This window comes from Gopherus evgoodei, chromosome 7 (genome assembly GCF_007399415.2).
Source record: "Gopherus evgoodei ecotype Sinaloan lineage chromosome 7, rGopEvg1_v1.p, whole genome shotgun sequence".
NCBI classification, from domain to species: domain Eukaryota; kingdom Metazoa; phylum Chordata; order Testudines; family Testudinidae; genus Gopherus; species Gopherus evgoodei.
Window position 1 is genome coordinate 130,813,135 of NC_044328.1, and position 13,513 is coordinate 130,826,647.

At 47.7% G+C, this 13,513-nt stretch overlaps 1 protein-coding gene across 4 annotated transcripts in view; it reads right to left on the minus strand.

Annotated features, from left to right (window-relative positions):
• Positions 1-13,513, minus strand: part of MTMR14 (myotubularin related protein 14) — a 60,108-nt gene that overhangs the window by 34,929 nt on the left and 11,666 nt on the right. For 3 of the 4 annotated variants that reach the window (XM_030568195.1, XM_030568194.1, XM_030568197.1), the window contains exons 3-7: positions 11,975-12,083; positions 4,367-4,442; positions 3,618-3,678; positions 1,986-2,108; positions 406-479 (exon numbers count right to left, since the gene is read on the minus strand). In XM_030568195.1, the coding sequence (XP_030424055.1) occupies positions 406-479; positions 1,986-2,108; positions 3,618-3,678; positions 4,367-4,442; positions 11,975-12,083 (443 nt within the window). Of the gene's footprint in view, positions 1-367; positions 480-1,985; positions 2,109-3,617; positions 3,679-4,366; positions 4,443-11,974; positions 12,084-13,513 lie in introns of all 4 variants that reach the window. The other variant, XM_030568196.1, reaches the window with a different exon arrangement.

A 13,513-nucleotide genomic window follows, 5' to 3' on the forward strand; every position in this document is an offset into this window, starting at 1 on the left:
TGGCAGTTCTCTTCTGAATGACAAAGACTAGAAATATCTTTAAAATGTTTTTCCATCAAAAGGCGGCTTCCGTGGCAAATTCTCAAGCATGCAGCCTGGGGTGGGGATGCAGCATCCTGGCTGGATACAGAGAGGAAGCTTCTGAACCCAGCTACATTTCTGGGACCTCCTCCATGCACTGGAGACCCTTCTGCTACCACAAGGAGGGCTCAATGCAGATTGGTGCTGGCTGCATCCTCTAGTCCCTCCCCTGCTGCCCTCAGGAGAGGAGTTCCCCCTCCAGAGAAAATAAGAGAAACATCCAGCAACTCCCAGTTGCCTCACCACACACAGAGACAATTCCCAATCCCCACCAGCAGATTGTCACCTGGCCCTTGGGAGTCCCTCTGGACATCAGTCCTGTACCTGGATATGGGATGGAGAGGAGAGTAAAATCAGCATAGCGCTGAGCTTTGTCCACTTTTTCGGAAGACGTCACACTGAGAAGGATGAGAGGAGAACAGTGCATGTATTTAGTGCATTCAACACAAAAGCACCAACTCCCAGAGAGCAGGAGAGCCACTCCATCTGGCCTATTAGAAGAATCTGCATAGTCAAGCAATTCCTCCTACAGTGCTACATGACAGAACAGCCCCAACTCCAGTTGTGGAGTAAGAGTCCAGCTCACAGACAGTCACACCCTCAGCTCAGCTGAATCCCAGAGGAAGCATTCCCAGTCACTCCTCCACCCACAGACTGGAAGGACACCCCCACTCAAAAATGAGTCTCCTGATCATTGCATCAACTAGCCTCACAGGAGGAAGTCGCATCACAGATATGATGTGTCCTGCACTTAGGACAGAAGAATCCCATTCACTGTTACAGACTAAGGACCGAATGGCTAGGAAGCAGTTCTGCAGAAAAGGACCTAGGGATTACAGTGGACGAGAAGCTGGATATGAGTCAACAGTGTGCCCTTGTTGCCAAGAAGGCTAACGGCATTTTGGGCTGTATAAGTAGGGGCATTGCCAGCAGATTGAGAGATGTGATCATTCCCCTCTATTCGACATTGGTGAGGCCTCATCTGGAGTACTGTGTCCAGTTGTGGGCCCCACACTACAAGGATGTGGAACAATTGGAAAGAGTCCAGCAGAGGGCAACAAAAATGATTAAGGGGCTGGAGCACATGACTTATGAGGAGAGGCTGAGGGAACTGGGATTGTTTAGTCTGCAGAAGAGAAGAATGAGGGGGGATTTGATAGCTGCTTTCAACTACCTGAAAGGGGGTTCCAAAGAGGATGGATCTAGACTGTTCTCAGTGGTACCAGATGCCAGAACAAGGAGTAGTGGTCTCAAGTTGCAGTGGGGGAGGTTTAGGTTGGATATTAGGAAAAACTTTTTCACTCAGAGAGTGGCGAAGCACTGGAATGGGTTACCTAGAGAGGTGGTGAACTCTCCTTCCTTAGAGGTTTTTAAAGTCAGGCTTGACAAAGCCCTGGCTGGGATGATTTAGTTGGGAATTGGTCCTGCTTTGAGCAGGGGGTTGAACTAGATGACCTCCTGAGTTCCCTTCCAACCCTGATATTCTATGATTCTACGATGCCATGTGGGATTGTGCCCAATGGATCAGAACATCCACCCACCCACTCCCTACTCAGAGAAGCCATAGGACAAACAGGAACCTATTGTGACTGCAGAAGACGGCAAAGTTAAGCAGCTATTCACCCCACTACCACAATCTTCACAAAGGCACTGGCACTCTCGACTTGGGTATGGAAGAGAGGACCTTGACGTACAGCCTCGTATACCTCTGGGGTTTCACTTTAAGGCACTGGCTGAATGTCTCGATAACATCTCTAGAAGGCCCTGCCATGAGGGATCTAGGAACTCCTGGAATGCAGTTAGGGGAAGTCAGACTTTTGTGCTTGCTTTAGTCACTGGTCTGCACAATCTAAACAGCAGCTCCATTCCAAAGCCCACATATAGACAAAGGATGCCATACTTACTTTAAGCCAAACTTCACTTTCTTGTTCTCCACCATTAGGTCACAGATATATCTGATAGACAGGTATCGAAGCAGCTTGATGTCATGTCCTCGGACCTTGTCAAACAACTGGGAATCTGCATTCCTGCAACAAGGTACAAGGGAAAGCAAGATTCTCAGGGCCACCCAGACAGGTTCGATTTCCTACCCAGGAGAGTGAGGTGTGGTGAGACTGGATTATACTTGCTGAAGTAGAGCTCCACTAGCAGTACTCAAGCCGCACTAGCCAGAGCTCTCCTACCCTACACCACAGTAATGGCTTCTGGACCCCTTCAGTAGAAACCTGCAACCAAGAAGCAAGCTGGTGCCATTCATTCCTACAACGACTGCCCAGCTGCTCACTAAGAACTCAGAGGGGTTAAGGGCTAATTTTATAACAAGGAATTAGACTGAATCTCAGAACCTGTGTGACTTTTCTGCGATGTACTTATCCTTGAGAGAACACGCACAGCACCAGGCAAGAAAAGCAGGCCTCAGTTCAAGGGCTGGAGGCCATTCCCCTACAGACTTGGACATGCTCAGAAAGCAGAATCTCCTGGAAGATTGGAAGCCAGTTTACACTCTAGAGCTACCCCATCTGCAGAGGCAGCACCTGCATTTCTGCCTGTGGCAGCCTTGGAAAAGGGCAGGAATGCAGGTGCTGCCTCTGCAGGTGGGCTGGCTCCAGGGCATAAACTGTGCGCTTTCTCTCAAGGATAACCCTGATAGAATCATAAACTATGTTCCATGTAACTATAACACGCAAGTGTCAGAACCCGGTGTTGAGAAGTGAATGGAGCCCCCTAGCCATAGCCTAACAAGAACTGGAGAATGGGGCTAGCCGCTTCCTGGTGTGATTCACAGATGTAACAAGCAGATGGGACCCCGATAGACTGGTCAGACCTCCTGCTCAACACAGACCTAGGACTTTCTTGAATTCATTCCTGCTTCAAGTCCAACAGTGTGAACATGATGCCTCATTTATACAGCGTTGCCATATTGTCCCGTGAACCTGTCTAGTTCTGTTTGCCATCACCCATAGGTCTTTCAGCATTGCTGACCCCACATGGCTCTCCCACCCACCGAATCTCAATTCGGCAGGATTTCCCTTCCAGGTACGTCAGCGACAGCTTGGCAGGCAGAATGGTGCTACGTTCAGTGTCCTCCTTCCAGCCCCGAACCACCACCATGCTGCAGTCACATATGCAGCCTGTTCCTCTCTAAGCAGAGGTCCAGAACCATTTCTCCTTGGTCTGGATTATACACCTGCTAGACCCAGAAGTACCACTTCTGCATAATTTAGGAGCCTCTTTAATGATTTGGGATCTGCCTGCCCCAGTCTCTCCTCTCTCAGTCTCCGGTGGGAGATTGGGAGGCTTTAGTTAGCTAGTTGGCCCCAGTGTGCTAGCACATTAGGTTTTAGTTTTTGTACCTACATCCTGTGATGTTCTGAAGGGCTCATCTTTATGAACAAGGAAAACAAGAGCCCACAGCCTGCAGTGACCCCACACTGATCCCACGGTTCAATTTAGACAGGAAGGAGTTGGAAATTCAGAGGCTGAACTAGCCATCAGCTCTTAACTCCTCTCCCACAACCCAAATACCACATACAGACCTGAACGCCGAATCTTCTTCTGAAAGGTCTTCGGTATCAGCCCATGCATCGTCAGAGCCCCCTGCAGGGAAGCCACAGCAGGGACCATGCATTAGTGGCCAAGGCTTGTTTAACATCTCCAACCTCCCTCTCACTTCACATCCAAGTGGGTTACAAGTTGCCTTTGTCACCTCACTTAAAAGCGTTCTCAGCTATGACCACCTCCAGCCAGAAACGACCCCACTGTCCCACACACCAAGCCTATCAGTCTCATGAGAGCAAGAGAGGGTTTGGACAACCTAGACAGGTCTGTTCCAGGATGGAATCCAGAGCGGAAAGATGCCATCAGATCACAGAATCATTCCCTGGCACCTACGGCAGAAAAATTACCCATGCTCATTAGTGTTTCGTCCAGTCTAGTTTTAGAAGATCCGGGTTATGGGCTCCTACCACTTCCCTTGAGACTCTCATAGACTAATACATGCTACCATTACCAGAGTTACAATCCTAAACCTAGACTTTATGCCTTGTTCCTAGTTCTATTCCATACAGTAGTATAAGTTTTTCAACCTGTGAGTGGCCCTTCAAATATTTGAGATCATTGCTCTCTGCCAGCCACCCTTTAACCAAGCTAGATATACTGATCTCCCTAAGTCACCCCCTCCATCCCACAAACATTTTTTGCTACTATTCATTGAACTCTCAGCTATATTCACACTGATTTGCAGGCACTGGCCAGCCCACTCAAGTATCTATGCTGCCTCACTTACCTGAGAAAATGTAGTTGTACCCAGTACGTCCATACAGTTCCCCCCATCCAGCCAGGGTCGCTGACCTACAAACATGCTGGAGAAAATGTCGTTATTAACAACTTATAGAAGCTGTATTTCTCTGCAGGCCTCCTGCCCATTTACACTGAAAGCCCATGCCTCGTTTCTGTCCACTGCGCATCCTCTATCTCAGCATTTTTGCTTCACAGGTTTCTCCCTGGAACTGAGCCTCTATGGTCTGGATTATTTTTCATTAGCTTGTGTATTTTCTAGATGAATTTCAGGGTTATTTCTTACCACCTTGCTGATCTCTAGTGCCTGTATCTTCCTCATTCTCACTAAGTTGGTCATGTTGGAGTTTTGAAAACATACTGGCTGAACCTGATCTTTCCAATCGCTACCTTGCTACATCTCCCCCCCAAAACAACTGATGACATTGATTCACTCGTTCTGAAGGGCCAGCAAGGTCAGTCCACATAACACTGTACTAGCCAAGTCAAAATGAACGGGTTTCAGGTAAGACAGCATGAGACAAAAGACAGTTACCATAGTTCTTCGAGTTGTGCCGCACATGTTCTTTCACTGTAGGTGCATGTGCTACTCCTGGGGGAATTCTGTGCCACTGCACAATGCAGAATTTTGCAGAAATTAACGTTGTGCATATAGAATTTCGTTTCCCCCACAGAAATGGGCTGCAGTGCTGCTAGCTAGCCAGCACTAGGGGCTGCTGGACTCAGCAGAGGCCAGCTCTTTACATAGAAGACACTGCTGGGTGGAGGGTCAGGGGGAGAAGCTAAAGGGTTCCTGGCAGCTGTAGTTCCCAGCATGCCCAGAGGGAAGGAGAGGGCAGCATGCAAGAAACTCTGTGCAAGCCTGGGACTGAGCATCAGGCTGTTTCTCCCTCTGGATCCCTGGGGGGGCGGGGGAGCAGGTGTCTGGGCTGGGGGGACCATAGCTGGGCTCTGGGGGGAGGGGGTTCAGGTGTATTGGCTGGGGGAGGCCCAGCTGGGCTCGGTGGAGGGGGGGGGCAGAGAAACAGGAACTGGGTTGTTATAGGGGTTTCTTTAACTCTCTACTCCCGGGGGAATTTTTGTATGTGTCTGTATTGTTACAGACATACTTGCTGACAGGTATTTCAAAATAAATTACCAAAATAACTCAAACTGGTGTGATTATGTAGTGTTATTTTGACAAATAAAATTTGCAGAATTTGTAAATATCGTGCACAGCATTTTTAATGTTTTGGCACAGACTGCCCCCAGGAGTAATAGCAGCAAAGAGTCCTGTGGCACCTTATAGACTAACAGACGTATTGGAGCATGAGCTTTCATGGTTGAATACCCACTTCGCCAGATGCATGTGCACTTCATGCACAATTGGAGATTTCCCCCTCCACAGTGTCTGTTGAGGCAGCTCGAGAGCCCTCGTGCCTCACACCACTACATGCAGCTATAGAGAACCACGTTGCCCCAACCCCCCTCAGATCCTTCCTCCCCGGGAAAGACTCCGACTGAGAGGAGAAGAAGGGCAAGCTGTGGAATGGGCATGTGCAACACGTCTCAAAGAACCAACATGATGAAAGGTAGGGACCTGTTTTTCTTTCAAGTGATTGCTCATGTCCGTTTCACTGTAGGTGACTCTCACGTGGTTTGAGGCGGAGGTGGGCTTGGACTCTACTCAAAGACTGTAGGAGCACTTGTCCAAATCTGGCATTGCCTCTAGATTGATGGGATATGGCAGAGTGAGAGGCAAACGTATGGCGTGCTGACCAGGTTGCCAACCTACAAATATCAGAATGTGAATACAAGCCAGAAAGACAGCAAACGTTGCCTGTGACCTGGTCAAGCGAGCCATCACTTCACCTGATGTTCCACCTCTGAGTAATCAATGGCATAAATGAATACAGGCAGAGACCCTCTGGGTGGCCCTTTACTCTGCCTGACACTGTGACGAAGAGTAGAGATCTAGTCCAATCCAATAAAAAGCCAAAGCTCTTCTAACATCTAGAGTATGGAGCTTTTCTTCCCCTCTACTCGACTGGGGCTTTGGAAAGAAAGTCAGGAAATAAATCATCTGATTCATGTGAAATTCGGAAACCACTTCAGACAGGAATTTAGGGTGCACTCAGAGGAAAACCTAGTCCCTAAGGAAAGTTGTACAGAGAAACTCTGATACTAAATCTTACAGCTCTTCATTTCTCCTGGCCAAGGTTATAGCAACCAGAAAACCCACTTTCATAGACAGATATAACAGAGAGCAAGTTGCTAGTGGCTTAAAGGGGGGGACCCATCAACTTTGCTAGCACTAAATTTAAACTCTGCTGTGGAACTGGGCTATGAACCTGTGGGTACAATCTGTGCAAACCTCTTAGAAATCTGATGAACATAGGGTTTGAAAAAGCTGACTGGTTATCCACTGGAGGGTGGAGAGTTGAGACATCCGCCAGGTGGATGCTGATGGAACTAAGAGCTAACCTTCCTGGTTCAGAAACAAAAGACAGTCCACGATAATGGCAATTTGGAGCTTGAGACAGGAGGCGTACCTCTTTGTATGGCCCAGACAATGAACCTCTTCCATTTATCAAGGTTACGCAAGATACCTGAAGGCTTCCTGCACCCCCGAGAGCAAACTCGTTTGGGGTAGTCAGCCATGAAGCATCCAGTCAGGTGCAGGGCTTGAAGGCTGGGATGAAGGAAGTGGCCGTGGTCCTGGGAGATCACATTCACATCTCTTGGGAGTAGCAGTGGAGGTCTGATCAATGGTTTTCAATTCTACTAGTCCCACTGTTGACAGGGCCATGCAGGGGCTCTTAGAATAAGGTGAGCGGAATCTTGCTTAACATCAGATAGGACTTTGGGCAGGAGCGGAACTTGTGGGAAGGCATACAGCAGACCTCTCAACTGGGCCAGGAGGAAAGCGTCTGTCAGTGAACCTGGGCTGTGACCCACTTGGGAACAACAAAGATGACTTTTTTGTTTTCTCTTGTTGCAACCATATTGGGGAGTTCCCCACTGCTAGAAAGTGGACCTGGACACATCTGGTCGAAGAGACTCCTTGTGGTGACCTGCAAACGACCTGCTCAGGTGGTCGGCCAGACATTTAGTACTCCCAGAAGGCAAGCAGCTTTCAGACTGATGGAACTGGTGATGCAGAAATCTCAAAGGAGGATTGTCTCTTGGCATAACTCTGACAAGCCTCCTTCTACCCCCCTCCCCACATGGCTTGTTTACACAGAACATGGCTGTTGTGTTGTCCATGAGTAACAACAAATTCCACCCCGACATGCAGAAGGAATGCCGCAGAAGCCAAAGAGATGGCCAAGAACTCCTTGATATTTATATGGAGACTTAAATCCTGGGGAAACCAAAGGCCCTGAGTCTGACCAGGACCTAAGTGGCTGCCCAACCTAGATCCGATGCATCTGTGACTAGGTTGAGAGTCTGTAGTGGAGGGGCAAAGGGAACTCCTCGCACGTTCTACCCACTAGTACAGGGAGGACAAGACCGAAGCAGGCCTATTTCATGATGAGCACACCATGGCTAGCCAACCCTGCAGTGCTCTGGAGGTGCAGTCTGGCAGGCCATATCATATAAGTGCATATGAGTCTTAAGACTGAGGCTGTTCTGAACTGTGGTGATAGTGCATCTCTAGATGTAGAGCAACGACCCACTTTGTCTGGAACCCTGGCTCTGGCAGGAAAGCCTGGCCTTGGTAGAGTTCAGGACTCCCCCCCCCCCCCCTCCACCCAAATGAATTCTGTTCTTTGAACAGGACATAGAATGGATTTCTCTGTACTGATTAGGAGCTCCAGCACATCAAAAGTAGTACAAATAGTGGTCACACTGGAGAGTACCTGAGATCTCGACCAGCCAGTCGTACAGGTAAGGAATTACATCGCCTCCTGACCTTTGCAGGAATGTCGCTGCTACAGCCATGCATTTCATGAATATGCGAGGGCCTACTGACAGTCCAAAAGGCAGTACTGCAAATTGGTAGGAGAATCGGTTGAACATGAACCTCAGATATTATCAGGGGCTCTGGTGAATTGCTATGTGAAAATAATAGGATCGCGATTAATCGCACTACTATTTATTTAAATATTTTTGGAAGTTTTCTATTTTTTCAAATATATTGATATTGATTACAACACAGAATACAAAGTGTACATTGCTCACTTTATATTTATTTTTTATTACAAATATTTGCACTGTAATAAACAAAAGAAATAATATACTGTATATACGCGTTCATTAGCCCGTTCATTTATAAGCCAACCCTCCAAGATGGATAGGTAAAAATAGCAAAAACTGTATGACCCTTTCATAAGCTGACCCTATATTTTAGGGGTTGGCAAACTTTGGCTCCTGGCCCATCAGGGTAGGCTGCGGGCGGGTCTGGATGTTTTGTTTACCTGGAGCATTCACAGGCATGGAGCCCTCAGCTCCTAGTGGCTGCAGTTCACCGTTCCCAGCCAATGGGAGCTGCAGGAAGTGGCGCCACTTCCCGGAGCTCCCATTGGCTGGGAATGGCAAAGTGCGGCCACAGGGAGCTGAGGGCTCCATGCCTGTGAATGCTCCAGGTAAACAAAACAACAATATATTAGATATTCAGTTCAATGATTCCATAGAGTTTAAAATTATCAAATTTTGGTGTAGACCCCTGCTCTTTGATGCATCACTTTTTTACCAAAAATATTCAGCTTATGAACGAGTATATACGGTATTTCAATTCACCTAATATAAGTACAGTAGTGCAATCTTTTTATCATGAAAGCTGAACTTACAAATGTAGAATTATGTACAAAAAAATAACTGAGTTCAAAAATAAAGTAATGTAAAACTTTAGAGCCTACACGTCCACTCAGTCCTACTTGTTCAGCCAATCGCTCTGACGAACAAGTTTGGTTACTTTAGCTGCCCGCTTCTTGTTTACAACGTCATCTGAAAGTGAGAACAGGCGTTCGCATGGCACTGTTATAACTGGCATTGCAAGATACTTACATGCTAGACGCGCTAAAGAGTCATATGCCCCTTCATGCTTCAAACACCATTCCAGGGGCCATGCGTCCATGCTGATGACGGGTTCTGCTCGATAACGATCCAAAGCAGCATGGACCAACATGTTCATTTTCATCATCTGAGTCAGATGCCATCAGCAGAAGGCTGATTTTCTTTTTTGGTGGTTCGAGTTCTGTAGTTTCCACATCAAACGTCTGAAAGCATGCTCCACACCTTGTGCCTCTCAGATTTTGGAAGGCAATTCTGATTCTTAAACCTTGGGTAGAGTGCTGTAACTATTTTTAGAAATCTCACACTGGTACTTTCTTTGCATAGAAAGAATCCCATGCGGAGGTGCAGCAAGAGTAGAAGCTGCCGGTACCAGTATTGCTCTGGGGCTGGGGCTGGGGCTGGGAATGCAGGAGCATGTAGTTCCAGTACCGGTACCAGGCAAGGCTCTTGAATCATGCAAGAAGCCAGCACCAACATGTTAAGAAATTTCCTGGCTGCCTCGAAAGCCTTGGCTGTAGATGGCCCCGGAAAGGGCTCCTGAGCCTGCTCGTCCTTTGGAGAAAGTCTCAGACCCTTCCTGGATTCTGGAGCCTGCAATCCCTCCTGGCTGACAGATTACTCCTGAGGATGTGACTAAGTGCCCCTCTGAGTCCTTGCATCCTCTCAGTGCCTCCTTAGTAGGCTTGGAAGCCTCACTACACAGTCTCTTCTTAGGCCCCACCAATGCAGATCTGCCTGTGGCCTCAGTTGGGGGGAGCACTCCGAACCAGCTTGATGCTAGGAACTGTGGATCTTGAACACAGGTCCTGAGGGCTCTTTGGAGCCAGTAAATTCCAACCTGCCACCCAGGGACCTGCTAACAGTTGCCAGAATAGCGACTGAACCCCAACAGAGGGCTCCAGTCCTGGACTCCAAATGGCAGAAAGCTGGGGGTCCTGACTGGTTCACAGCTTCTGTATAAACCCAGCACAGGAACAGGAAGTTTTCCATGCAAATGGGATTTCCCTCCTTAGCGCTGCTTCCCCTGCAACATCTGCTTCTTGCTACTGACCTCCTGGTAACCTGACCCTGCCTGCCTCCCGCCACCTGCCACTCAGTTTTGCCCTCTGGCTTGCCTTGGACTCTGACCTCCCAGCATCTGACGTGGACTGACTCCTGCTCCTACCACTAAGTCAGACCACCCACGCTGCAGTTATGACACTTGGACATGCTTATTACCCATTCGGAGCGGGCAGGTTCTGACGGCAGATGAAACACAGGCTCCATAAGCAGATACTGGAATCTGGCACCCCTGTCCTTTTTCGAGTGGGGTTTGAACCCTCTACAAAGGTGACGTTTGTCATTTTCATGCACTTCTTCCCAACACTCAATGCAGCTGGGGTGTGGATCGCTCACTGGCATAGACTTGTTACATGAACAGCAGGCCCTGAAGCCAAGAGAATGGAGCACCAGTCCGGTACTGAGCCCAGCACCCAACCAGGCACCGGTAACCCTATGCTAACAACTACTGTTCTAAATTTAGTCTTGTAACCATCTATTTGCAGATATACCATACAAGACTGAAAACTACACTACAGGCACCATGTACTCTAACAGCTAAAAGCTCTGACAACTGTGCACAAGGCGTGCACACATCTACAGTGGAATGGACACGTGTGATCACTTGAAGAAGAACTGTGGTATATACAGTGTCCCACAAACTCCCTTCTATGTAACGTCTTTTCCAAAAACATCACTATGATCTCTTTGGTCTTTGCCAATTAAGGAACATTACAATTATGCTTAAGTCTGAACTTCCATTGTACCTCCCGCCCCATCACTACTGTCCAGCCAAAGTTCAGGATGTCAATCCATACACTGGCCACTTCAGACCACAGAGCCCCATAATCCCTTTCTGTCCCAGTTCAAGAGATGAAAAGCAATAGTCCTAGCTCCCTTGGGATAACAGAAATACAAGAATCATAGACATTGGAGACAAAGCTCCATTAGGCCATCTCTATAATCTTGCCTTTCCCCAGTGCATATACAGCAAGCTACTTAATCTGGTCAGGAACAACCTCTGAGGCACACCTCCACAATAAACTATTTGAGAGTACGTTTCCAGCAAAGACAGGGCTACAGAGAAGGGTAACCCTCCCTCTCAACCCCGCAATTTCCCTAGCTCTTCAGGAAGAATCTGGTGCTCAGGGAGATGCCAGATGAGGCTTTGTTTGGCACCCTGGCACACTAGAGTGGTTGCTTGATGAAGCAGTACCTTGTTGTAACCTCTAATGCTGTTCTCAGAGTTAGTGTGAGAGCTCCATCCAAGCACAGTTCTTCCCCCTAACCCCAGCTTCCAGGGTCCTAGCACAAATCCCACCTGTTTGGGGCCTGGAGAGCAGATATAGCCCCAAGCAGTGACCATCTTCATCACTGATCCAAGGCAACTTACCGGACTCTTTAGTCTGTGCCCAGGAAGAAACATGGAGGGGGCAGGAGACCTGATGTCCCATAAAGACCTACCTCTGCACAGCTCCAGTAAACACTATTCAGAATGCAGGGAGAAAGGACATTCCTGAAGTTAAAGCAAACAGAGATAAATGTGCTTATGCAGCTTTACCTTTCCCTTGTACAGAATGACTGGGCAGACAAATCGTCCTCTACATCTGGCCATTTTACTGCGGTTGATGAGGTCCTGCAGTTTGCTGACCTGCACAGTGCTCTCAAACCTATCAAATAGAGAGAAGAGTCCCCATTATCTCACATCATCATGGTGGCCACATTTCTGGTCATAATCTCAGCACCCACATCCCTTTAGCTGAAAAGCCAGCTATAAAGTCAAGCTATTGTTTCTTAGCCCAGGGCCCCCTCTTCCAAGAACTCTCCTGGGGTTTGTTTGTCTTTGTATATCTCCAGCCTGCATCTAGTGCAGAGAGGCTGTCTCCAAGGATGGTCACTATTCCAGCGTAGGCCTGTCCCATGAGAACAAAAGACCCTTGGCATGTCTGGATCAGCTGACCAGGGCACACACTGTGGGACTGTAAAATGGCAGTGTAGATTTTTGGATTTGGGCTGCAGCCCGAGCTCTGGGACCCCATGAGTGGGCAGGGTGCCAAAGGCTGCACTCCAGGCCAAGCCTGAACGTTTAGCCCCGCAGTCCAAGCCCCATGAGCCCGAGCGATCTGACCCGGGCCAGCCGTGGCCATGCCACAGGTCTTTTATTCCAGTGTAGAATTATCCATGCTGACTGGGCCAGATCTCAGACTGCGCCTCCTCAGGTGACAGGTTTCTCTTCCAACAGATTTGGAACAGGATATCCTACATGTTACACAACTCTACAATTGTTCTCCATATAAACACCATGCACAAACCACTACAGTCAGCTAGTTCTTAGCTTTGGGCAGAGACCACACACAACCCCTTTCAGTAGGGCATCGAGAAAATGGTAGGACCCAGATGTAATATACCTGCCAGGGCATACCTTGGCATGTTTGGGCAAGTCTGTTTCATACATGGCTACCAGTATAGCCTGCTATAGACTGGCTGCAGCAGTATCGTGGTTCTCTAGTTTAAGGCACTAGTAAGTGATATGCCAATACCTTGTAAAAAAATCCACTCTATATTCACACTACTTTTTCTCAGAAGAAAATCCTCAACACTCACTGTTCAGGCTGCATTTATGTACACAGATCAAAAAATAGAGAACTCAAGCCTGAATGCTCACTGGAGTTTAATGTTGATGATTTGTGCACGTACATTATAGCGTAATTAGACTTATCAACAGTCTAAAACTGGCTGGAAGTTGGAGTGCTAGGTAACTAGATGAATGAAGCATCTCAAGAAGCATCTCCACTGTCAAGGCTGCATTCAGCTATCTAATTAAAGCAAAACTGAAATCCCAAAAGTTTTAGGCCTGTAGACACATTGACCACAAGCTAAACCTCTGTCACTTATACCCACATAGCAGTATAGGGTTTATAAGAATATGAAGCTACTCCTCAGTGGGTTCTGGATAACTCAAAATGATCCATGGATAGAGTCTGTGGTCGATATTTAACATTTTTCATATTCTTCCCATGGACAACTTTATTTCGGCTCTCCACTTCCAAAGAATCTTGATATGCAGAAGATTTTAAAGAATTAAAAAAATCCAAGTAGT